This window comes from Perna viridis, chromosome 7 (assembly GCF_037379345.1).
Source record: "Perna viridis isolate PV_CMFRI_1.1 ecotype Kerala chromosome 7, ASM3737934v1, whole genome shotgun sequence".
In the NCBI taxonomy this organism is placed as follows: Eukaryota; Metazoa; Mollusca; class Bivalvia; order Mytilida; family Mytilidae; genus Perna; species Perna viridis.
Window position 1 is genome coordinate 44,565,514 of NC_142451.1, and position 12,040 is coordinate 44,577,553.

General features: G+C 35.8%; 1 protein-coding gene across 14 annotated transcripts in view; it reads left to right on the forward strand.

Annotated features, from left to right (window-relative positions):
- Window positions 1-11,679, forward strand: part of LOC148612872 (heat shock 70 kDa protein 12A-like) — a 35,119-nt gene extending 23,440 nt beyond the window's left edge. For all 14 annotated transcript variants that reach the window (XM_088594723.1, XM_088594724.1, XM_088594720.1 and 11 more), the window contains 5 exons: window positions 4,061-4,157; window positions 6,242-6,518; window positions 7,490-7,708; window positions 8,369-8,525; window positions 10,501-11,679. In XM_088594723.1, coding sequence (XP_088450849.1) covers window positions 4,061-4,157; window positions 6,242-6,518; window positions 7,490-7,708; window positions 8,369-8,525; window positions 10,501-11,504 — 1,754 coding nt within the window. In that variant the 3' untranslated portion in view covers window positions 11,505-11,679. The remainder of the gene's footprint in view (window positions 1-4,060; window positions 4,158-6,241; window positions 6,519-7,489; window positions 7,709-8,368; window positions 8,526-10,500) is intronic.
- The last annotated feature ends 361 nt before the right edge of the window (window positions 11,680-12,040 follow it).

Genomic DNA, 12,040 nt, shown 5'->3' on the forward strand with positions numbered 1-12,040 from the left:
CAAATGCCGATTTTTGCCCAAATGATATCCACTTAAATTGGCTGCCTGAATTCCATCTGCGGTAAGCGGATCTATATTTCTTTGCTGCGGGTTAGATTGATAGTTATATATATATATATATATATATATATATATATATATATATATATATATATATATATATATATATATATATCGTGTTACAAGGGCGATAACTCTCAATAACGTACGCAAATTGCTGATGCGTTCTGAATTGATAACGTATTCTTATCCTTCACTCCTTGTTTGAGACATAGACAACAGTGTACATGTATTGACCCCTATATCCTCGGAAGCTATTTTTAAATGCTCCCCTTCAACAATTGCAGTTAAAGATGTTGCCATATTTCCGTTTCAATTAGGCGAACTTTTTCCATCAGTTAACCACTGTGGTCCTTGTTTCCATAAGTCACTAGTCATGAATTGCATTGAGGTTACTGCCCTGGATATATCCATGTTTGATTTTCTACAAATTTTTTTTTAATTTCTTTCTCTCGATTTGCAAAAACTTTTAATGGTTTTGTCGAACTTTACCATTTAAATACTATTTAGCTGTCGCAGCAAAAATGTACATCCTTGTTTTCAATGTAGTTCCGTAAATGTTCAGCAAATTGCCTACCTACCAATGCTCCCATAAGCTCCAACCTAGACGCCCCGTGCAGGTCCGGGTGTTAAAAGAATAGGTCTGCAGTAGCGATAAGCTTGTCGTAAAAGGCGACTAAATAGTGCTCAGAACCCTAGCCGGGGTCTAGGGCGCTCTGCCCACAGAGCAACTGGGTTGTGTGCCCCAGGTGGTTGGAATGGGGTACCCCTGGCGTGTTACATGCTGGGGTTGTCAGGCTATAATACGGAAAACCTGACCGCATACCATAGTGATGCACCGTGTTGGGAAAGATGCCACGTTCCTCGCACGTTAAAGAACCCTGTTGTGATATTCGATAGGAGTAGAAACCTTTGCACTCCGCCACAGGAGGCTAAATTGCCCGACCTTACCCATCCCCCCTTTTTCCAGTGGCAATCAAAATTTGTCGATCCTATTATCCTTGTGTCCCATTCTTTTTTTCATTTCATGTTCATCGTCTGAATATAGCTGAAATATTGCTGCTCGGACGTTAAACCCCAACAAACAAACAAACAAACGTCAAGCAAACAAGAGTCCCTTTCAAATGGTTGTTCCTAAAGGTTTTGCATTAGTATCTTTGTTCGATGAGAACTGTTACAGGGCTCAATATTTGGCCGCATATCTTGGACGACTCTTTTATTTCATTCAGTGTGGTGAATTCCATGGCATCGGAAATGTTATTTTGGAACAGCAATTTGTCAGATTCCACTTCCAAACGTAGTTCTATAATGTTGATAAGATTGTCGGTATCCAGACAGTTTCACTGTTTGGCAGCATCTTGTAAAGCTGTATTGTTTGACGTTGAAGACCTTAAGTTAAATTCACTATTTGAGAGTATAGATCGAGGTTAATTGTAAAAATTCAATTTTCTGCGTACAAATCTCTCAATAAGTTTGATGATTCACAAGGGTTGGCATTTCGGTGTTTTACTAATATTGTACGGAGAGCATTAATTTCCGAACGATATGAGTTTGAATCAGTACGTTACGAAAGGGTTGGTAGCATCTTCTAGATCCCTCAATCAGAAATCTGGTCACATCTGTCTTCAGTATCATATCCAATCTGTAAAAAGATTTCTCTATATGGGTTGATATTGCATACTTGTGTAGTCGAAATCTAACAAGCATACCGATGAAATCGTTTAACTCTGGTGGGGCAGTATGAGACATTCGTTCAAGCTCGCACTATTCGGTTACTTTCTACAACTGCAACCATACACGATGCGGATAGGCGTAGAAGCGGAATCTTTCTGTAATTCTGTACTGCATGAAGTGGAATATAATAAATTATCTTTGTCGTATCTTCAATTTAGATTTCTGGTACTCTTTCAATGAATCCTCTCCATTCTTGGTCTGCTTTAATATCTCCATATAACTTTAGCATTTTTTTTTTTGTCTCTTTGCAGTCTTGATTACATTTTCTGCCTTTTTCATAACTATGTCCTTGTTAGAAGGTAGTTCTGGGTATTCATCAGTCCCAGGTTATTTGACACAGTAATGGCTATCCTTGTACTGAATCCCAGACTTCTCATGTAGTTCGTAGAAATCAGTGTTATCCTTTGAATTCTCTGATGAAGAAATACCAATAGACTCTAAGCTCCAAAAACGTTCCGTGTTGTGTTCGTTTAGTTTATGGTCCGTCAAAATGTTCAACATTAGTGCGGAAGCATTGTTACTTGGTTGTTTATTTAGTGGGCCGGAAAGAAGGTATCCCAGCACCAATTAACAATTAGCAATCTCAAATTTCTGGTTTCCGTTCACAGGCTGTGCAAGCTTTAAACCTGAAATAAAGGGTAGTTTGGCGGCTTCTACAATTGCAGAACTTTTCAGTGCGGCTGCTATTTTCGGTACCACAAGTGCCTCCACCGGTAATAGTTTTCCATCATCGGTCTCAAGGTTTATCATAGCTTTGTTCATTCTTCTGACCTTCTGAGAAGTTCCCCCATAAGTTACAAGGTTTATTGCAGCGGTTAAGTTTGGCTTGCTTTCAATTGAGTAACTAAATCTTCAAATATAAATGACTTCTGTTATCTTTCATCGAATCATATATTAGCGAGTACATGCATATTTTTATACCATACCTCGGGAATTGCGGTTGTTTTTTTTACAAAACCCCAGAGTTTGGACTGGTTGCGTTGTTGAAGTATATATGGTTGACATCGGCAATGTATACTCTTTTTCCGTGTTCAATGTTTTTACAATGTTGGCGTTTGGTGAATTTCGTTGGTGTGATCTACTTTGTTACACAGACTTAAGTGGTGGTTTTTGTCACCTTTTTGTGCATTTAAGTCGGGATTAGCATTCTGAAGCTCTGTGTTTACCCAGACAAATAAAGCATAGCTGTTTTCTTCTTCACAATCGCGTATCGGTCCACGCTCTCTCTTACTGAAGTATATTCATTGGAATGGTGAGGCATTTCTCTCTGGTTCGTCGTGTGTTCGTGCTTACAAGTATGTGAATTTCTGAATTCTTGACAATGCAGGGTTTGTATGGACTATAGATTCAAACGACTCCCAGGAAGTTTGTCATAAAAGAACATCACCAAAATACGTGGATAGATCTGGCGTAGGAAACTTGCGGTGAAATCTCTGTGGCATGGGGTTTCAAATGGACGTTGTCTGATAGATTGATTGATTGATTGTTGCGGTTTAACGCCCGAGCAGCAATATTTCAGCCATATTCAGCCAATGAACATGAAATAGATGATAAAATGAACATGAAATGATGATGAAATAAAAAGTGGAAAGGGACACAACTATAATGAGGTCGACACATTTTGATTGCCACTGGAAATAGGGAAAGGTGGGTAGAGTCGGGCAATTTAGCCTCCTGTGGCGGAGCCCTATGGTTCCTACTCGAGAATATACCACAGAAGGGATCTTTAACGTGCCAGGAACGTTGTATCTTTCCCAACACGTTGCACCACTATGGTTTGCGGTTTTCCGTATTATGGCCTGACAACCTCAGCATGAAGCATGACAGTGGTACCCCATTCAACTACCTGGGGCACACAACACAGTTGGTCAGTTGGCAGAGCGCCCTTGCCCCCAGACCAGCGTTCTGGGCACTATTTAGTCGCCTCTTACGACAAGCTTAGTGCGGCTGCGATCATATTCATTGGTCAACCGGACCCGCCCGGGGCCTTGTCTCATAGATATGGTATCAGATACATGTAAGTTATCGACTTTGAGCGATTGGTTATAGCACGGATTCGTGTTTTGATTCATATCATGCAAAAAAAAGATGAAGTGGGTATGTTAGAATCAGACTTTGCACTTCACTCAACAACAAAATATCTCCACTTTAAGTTTTCTTCTGTAAGAAATGATGTATAATTTAATGAGTATGCCACTTGTAATTGAGTGAGTGGGTCGTGCCTGATAAAACATGAGACAAAGTTATAATATTCATATATTTACAGCTGACAATATGAACAATCTTGAAGATGGAGAAAGTAATCATGGACGGCCTATATCCCGACGTTTAAGCGATCGAAAGATGCACTCGAAAGAAAATTGGTAACTTTATTGTTTTCATAAAAAAAGAAATTAATGAAATTGATTTTGAATATGTGTAAATCAATTTAAAGTGCTGTTAATAAATATAAATTTATTTCAACAGTTTTTGTGTGAACAATACACACATGTCAGTATGAGTTTTTCAAGTGTAATATTTTAGCTGGAAAAATTAGACGATTATAAAAAGTAGAAATATATTTCGTTTTCTGGTTTTTAATCTTGATTAAAAATATGACGGAAAAAAAATTAACTTGTACCCATCCAACTATAAAATTGATGAAGATTCCTATCGTTTGTTTATAAGTGTACATTTTGGTTTCTTTGTGTTATTAGCTCACCTTGCCATAGACCATTTGTTCCATCGCCACCACTTGGCATCCGTTGTCGTCCGTCGTCGTCGTCCTTAACAATTTTTCAAACTTTTCTCCTCTGAAACTACTTGACCAATCAGTTAAAAACTTAGTTTGAATGTTCCTTATGGTATTATGTTTAAAACTGATGTGGGGATTTTTTATTCGTCGAAAAGTATGAACGCCGATACTAAAAATAGAACATAGGGGTCAGACAGAAGTTTTTCGCATGTATCTACAAAACCATGGATAAAAGTATTCAGCATAATGAGATCTGCCTGTGGTCAAATTGCCATGTTGGAGTTTTTTGCCCTTTTTCGACGTTTTATCTCTATTTTTGTTTTTTTTTAATCCTCTCCTCTGAAACTACTCGACCAATCAGAACTAAACTTGGCATGAATATTTTAGGGTGTCCTGCATAGATCTGATGTGGAAATTTTTGGTCCGTCGAAAACATGGCCGCTGTTACTAAAAATTGAACAAATGGGTCAATCAAACTTGTTCTCATATATCTGAAAAACCGATAGGTTTAGCTAAATTCTTTCATTTGCCGAAATGATCCTTATCATAAGGCCTACAAAATTCTGCGAGGATCAAAGTAGTCGGACGACGCCTTGTTATTGCCCTTGAAAGGCGGAAAATTATGTTTTTAGCAGTTTTCAGCCAATATCTTGATAACTATGATAGATAGAAAGAAACTTTCAGTTGATGAAATGATCCGTATGATAAGTCCTACAAAATTACGTTGTCTTGAGTCAAAATTGTCGAACATCTTGTTAGAGTTATTGACCTTGAAAGGCAAAAACTTAACCAGGTGAGAGATTCAGGCTCCTTGTAGCCTCTTGTTTCTTGTTCTCCGTTTGTTTCCTGTTTTGTTTTTTTTTTTCGGATTTGTTTTTTTCACGTATTTCTTATATTTTTTCTATTTCAAATTCTGTCAAAGGAACTTAAATTGTTGCAACAGTAATTTGTATACATTTTGTGCAAACACAAAACAATACATTCATAATGCGTGCATATAATTGTCAACATTTGAGATAGAATGGATTCAGCTTATCATACAGTGGACTTGTTCTCTTTGAAGTAGCTTTATTTGTTAAAACTTGAAAGATTACATTTTCTTTATTTTGGAGGGGGTTGGGGTACATTTATATATTCAAGTGGGAAATGCTGAGTTGTCGAGTTTATTGTTGTAATTAGTTTACAGATTTTCAAGTTTCTTATTTTATTGTTTTGCATTTCTTATCTTTACCAAGTAGTAATCAAAATGGCTCAACAAATGTTGGTTCATGGTAGACTGCATACTAAGATGACACAAAGTCAAGCTGCTCGATTCGTATTTGACATTTGCAAAACCGTACATTGAATATAAAAATACTCCCCGATAAATATATATTTTTCAAAACAAAAGAATTAAGTTGGCGCGAAAGGTGACCATACTCGCTTTTAATTCAGCAAACTAAAATTTCGGTTAATTAGTTTGATTCGTTCGTTTTGTTCCAGAAACTGCCCGAGAGCGTTAACGATTATTTTTCTTTTCTTTGATTTTCTATCAAACGGCAAAGTTTAATTCTTATTAACAGTGTAGTTTCGTTTCTTTTGCCGACAAGTACATATGCACTCTACGCTACTGTCTTCAACTGTAGTTGATCAATGGTATTTAGCATGCTTTATTATAGTTCTCTCATTATTATAGATAAACCTCTGTATTGTAGATTTATTTATGTGTTGTAGCTTATTAGTAGCAAGTATCGACTTTGGGTCGTTTGCATCCGGCTGTGCATTTTCTACAAAGAGTCAGTTTAAAGTGAATCCGCTCAATATAACAATATTGCCTATTGATGGTCAAACGCCTACAAAATCGCCAACAATTCTTTTATTACATCCTGATGGGGAGTTTGCTGGATTTGGTACCTCAGCCCAAGAGAAATTTAGTGACCTTGCTTCTGAGGAAAAAGACAAAGAATGGTACTACTTCCGGAGATTTAAAATGCAGCTTTACAAAAATAAGGTAAAAACGTGCATCTATAAGGACGCTTGACGAATGTGATCCATGCTTCTAGTATTTAGTGAACTCGGGGTTGGTCAAATACTTTTGTTTAATTATACATTTTATTTTTGTTACATGTATTTCGTGTTCTTTGTTGTGTGTGTTTTGTTTGTCTAATATTTATCCTTAGAAAATATTCTTTCGATTTCCGCTCGAATATTTGTTCCCTTGTTTACTATTTCATCATTTGTGATATATTTGGTATATTTGAACGCTACACTATATTTTGCCGATATTTGCTATATATTGCCATGTAAGGAACATCAGATAATAAATACTCTGTGAAGATTTGTACACAATCCTAACAACTACATCGCGAAATAACAATAGACAACTGAAGTCAGTAATTCTCAAAGTATATATATGAAGTGTTAGTTTTTGTAAGTATCAGGAAGAATGGGAAAATATCAGAAACATGCATATCAAGATCCCGCCATCTGATAATATAATTTCACTGATGGATGCTTTCTGTATTTGAAAGACCTTTATTTGGTCTATACTAGATTTGCTACATAATCAATAGAATGGTAGAAAAATGAGGTTTTCACCAGAGTTATTTGCTCTTTTAATATTCATTTTTAGTTCATTTCAATGAAACTATAAATCAATTCACCAAAATGATATGAAAAATCTGATCAGTTTTTCTTGATTCTGATGGTGCAAATAATCAATTTAAACATTCAAAATGGTGTTTTATTTTAATACCATGTTTCACCCACAGCCAGATTCTTACAGAGACTGACATTTAAATACATACATGTTGTGCAGATTACTATGAATTCTTTTATATCGATGTATTCATAAAGCCATTATTCAGAGACCACTTTGCGTATACTATATTTAAGCTATTATCTTCAGAGCTCATTAATTATTGCCGACATATATGTAAATATGTATTGCATGATCCCTGAAAAATGCAATGTATATTACAGAATCTAAAAGAAGATATGGTTCTTATAGACGTCAACGACCGTGAAATGAATGCTTCTGATGTATTTGCTATCTGTATTGAAAATATAAAAAACAAAGTTTTCGAAAGAGCGTCGGAGGCAGTGAAGGATCTGAAAGAGGAACAGATACATTGGATGATCACTGTACCGGCTATATGGAGTGATCCTGCTAGACAATTTATGATTTATGCTGCTGAAAAGGTAAACTCTCAAAACTCATATGATAGTTCTTGCACTCTTTATCGGTGCCGTTAACGTCACTAGTCTGCATGAATATTAGAAACAATTTGGAAAAAAATCGAGTTTTATTATCAGACTTTACAACATTATACTTTTGTTTGTAACATTCTTTTAGCATAGTCCCTTCCTTGTAGGTATAAAAGAGAACTTTATAACATATCCTCAATTATATTGAACATTGTGTATTCCTGAAAAAAAAATATCATAAATTTTCTTTTCTTCATTTCAATAATTAGCTGCATTTCGATATTTTCCTGAAAGGACATTCTCCGCGTATATCATTTTTTCAGTTAATTGCTTTTTCCTTTAAATGCAGTTTAATTAATTGCTGTAGTCGATTATAGCTGTAATAAAGGGTAATGCAAAATTACTTGGTTATCTGATAAACTCTAGGCAATAGTCAAACAGAGTAGTCAAAAAGGGAAAAAAAACTATAAAATAGCAATATCATGGTAAAACTCGGATAGTATGAAACCAGCGAAATGGTCCAGACTTGGTACAGGTTTGTCGCATGGAAATGGTTGGTTAAACCTGGTGTTAAAGTGCGATAACTCTCCCGCTTCCATTACAGTTTATTATTTTCGATATTAGAATGTAATTCAATTTGAATTTTCTCAAAAGGCTGGTATTAACCGAGATCTTCTCAGTCTTGTTCTGGAGCCTGAGGCTGCAGCTGTTTTTTGCAAGCACATAGAGATCAGCAGAACTGAAGTCGGGAAGAAGGCTGATCTTCAAGTATTTGAACCAGGGTCCCAATTTATGGTTGTGGACTTGGGAGGTAAATAAGCAAAAAAAAAAAACAATGCGGTTAAAATGTTAACTAATTTCAAATTAGAAGTTGTTTGTGGAACATGTATTTCATATTCATATCAATTGTCAGATATGTCCCATCAGTTTGATTATGAAAACTAATTAATCTTCGCAATTATTATAACCATTTCACAGGTAAAAAAAGTTTGTCATACATAAATATTTTGTCATGGTGTACGCGTGTTTCAAGGAGAACTAAACAATTTATTTTTTAATTGCCTTACCAGCGGTGAATGCAGATCTAGTAGCAGCACGACTCCGTCCGACCGGCTATCCATCATGCTTAGGAGTACCTATTTTGTGTAACCTATAACTCAAAAAGTATTAAGCAAATACATGTATTATTAAATTTTGCAAGGTAATTACAGACATATTGCCTCCTGCCACACTAACATTAGCAGATCGATGATATAAGTCAAGTACTACAACTTGATCGTGAATTGATTGATAGTTGGTGTTTGACGCCCAAGCAGCAATATTTCAGCTATATCCGGGCGATGAACACACTGTTGATGAAAATGAAATGGGTTATAAAATGAACATGAAATAATGAGGAAAAGAAAGATGGGAATGGGACATAAGGATAATAGGGTCGACGGCGGAGCGCAAAGGTTCCTACTCTTTTCGAATACAACAGCAGGGTTCTTTAACGTGTGAGGAAAGCGGCATCTTTACCGACACGTTGCACAACTATGGTTTGCAGTCAGGTTTTCCGTATTATTGCCTGACGACCCCAGTATGTAGCATGCTAGGGTTAAACCATTCCACCATCTGCGGTACACAACTCAGTTGCTATGTTGGCAAAGCACCCTAGCCCCGACCAGGGTTCTGAGCACTATTTAGTCGCCCTTTAAGACAAGCTTAGCTCTGCTCTGTGTCTATTCTTTTGACACCTTGGCCCGCACTGAGCATTGCGAATGGAGGACGTTAAGGATTGTTAACTACTAGTCAAGACCTTTTAATTTCATGTTTGTTACTTTTGCGACAATAAGAGCAAAACTGAAACTTTTACAAGCAAAGCAGTGGTAGCTGTCAAAATGGTCGCCATTAACAAAGGATATATAGTCGTGTTTCATTGATTTTGATGAACCATTTGTCAGAAAATGCGAAGAGCAACACTTCGCTCTTTTCATTCTATCAATGAAATAAACTCATTTTATTAAGATTCTAAAATTGTCCTCAATTTCACTGGCAATTAAATATTAACAGTATATTTCTTAGTGAGAAATAATAAGGAATTACATTTACGATGTTGTGTAATGTCATTATTTGTTTTAATTTTAATGCTGTATAAAAATGGCCGAACTGTAGTTACAATGATCGTAAAGGAGGCGGATTAAAATGTTTTAATCGTGAACCATTTACTTGATTTAGGATGAAACTACAAAAGGTGAATTAGCCTCTGTTTAATTTAGTTTTAATGTATTTGGTTGTCAATACAAAGCGAAACTAAATGAACTGTAAAAAGTCCTGATAAGTAGTTCACGATCCTTAACGTGCTCCGTTCACGATCAAACTGTAGTACTTGACTTATTTTATCGATCTGTTCACGTTTATTTCTCTCGTTTGACAGCGTGACGGGGTGTATTGAAGATAAGCACCTCTTATTAACATAGAGAAATTTCACTATTGCTTTTCTGCATTTTAGCATGTTGATATTAGCCATCTGTTCAGAAGTATATGATATCATATGGACATAACACATGGAAATATGTTACATACATTGTACATGTAGTTTTTTTTTATTTCCTCGATGTTTATATACATATTGAAGACACTGGAAAATATATGACTGTGACTTAGGTCCAGGCATGTACATGTATAAGTCGCGTATTATCTAATTGAAGACGAGTGTAAGCACAACGTCTTTAGTTATTGATCACTACAAAATTAAAAACCAAGTGTTATTGTATCTAGATTTTAAAAGACTAATTTTATTTTAGGCGGAACTGTCGATATAACGTGTAATGAAGTACTTGAGTCCAGAAAACTTCGAGAAGTTTATAATGCCTCTGGGGGGCCTTGGGGAGGCAATATGATTAATCTGAGAATATGGAAGCATATACGTGGTTTGTTTGGAAACCAAGAATTCGATAAATTTATGAAAGAAAATACAGACTGCAACATAGACCTCTTAAAGGCAATTGAGGTGGCAAAAATGAATATGAAACCTAATAAAAAGAATGTCTTGGCAATCCCACATGAAGTATTTCAGACCTGCACCTTTGATAACAGCAGTGAAGAGATTGATGAAAACAAGAGTAGAGTAGTGTTGAGTAGTTCTACCGTTTCAGAAATATTTAAAAAATGCTTGGAACAGGTGTGTACTCATCTTGAAAAGGTATTGAACAGAGAAGAAAACGCTGGAATAAAGACAATGTTACTCGTGGGGGGATATTCCGCATGCGAGATGTTGAAAAATGAAATCAAAACATCTTTTCCAAACTTTCGTATCATATGTCCTGTCGATTCACCAGACACTATAGTCTTAAGAGGTGCAGTACTAATGGGTCATGAAAGTAGGCCTATAGTTGGACGAAGAGCAAAGTGTAATTATGGACTGTCAAAACCTGAAGGACTACGAATAGTTTCAAAGGTCACATCTAATGATTCTGACACGAATGACGAATTTGTTTACCTTCCACTTATCAACAAAGGTGAGCCAATAGTCATTGGAGACCAAGTGGCACAATACACGTTTCTTGTTGAATCGGACACTCTCCAAGAGACGGAAATACATATTATTACATGCGAGGAGGAAATCCCGCCTACGTGCTTATCTGAAACATTTACAAGAATTGGTAAAATTTGTGTCCGTATTCCGGAATTGTGTTGTGGGACTGAAATAGCTATTGTTGTTTCATGCGAGGAAACAGAATTCAAAATTTCTGCAGTAATTAATGAAACTGGTCAAAGGTTTTGTGTAATGTGCACATTTTTACTCTGAAAAATAGATTGTACAGTATTTATTTGAACATGACATTCTACATGAAGATTTTCCTTTTGCAGTAAATTCTAGTGAAATAAAATGGAAAATTTAACCAGGCAAAAAAAAATAGGGTTGTGTTTCAGTCGTTAACTAACATTGTTTTTGTTATTAGAAATAAAGTTTTTATCACATATTTTAGATTTTGCGTAATTGCATTAAACAAAAATGAAATACATTGCAATAAATGCAAAGAATCGACAATAGGTAAGTAATTCCCTGTTATATAGTGACAAGTTCAGAATGATATTATGCTTAAAGAATTTAATGCGGGCATATCATGAGATTGTTTGTCGATCTTTATATCGTTTTTTTTTAAACACTATGAAACGAAATAACAGGGAACAAAATACTTCATTACAACATATCGTTGATATCGATGCAGAATGTAAACGAACTAGCCATATGAAGTTGGTATACAAATTTCTTGGAGAGGATAACGATGAGGAAATTCTCATAACGGTAATTCTGGATTTGCAAATTACAGAGTTATCTCC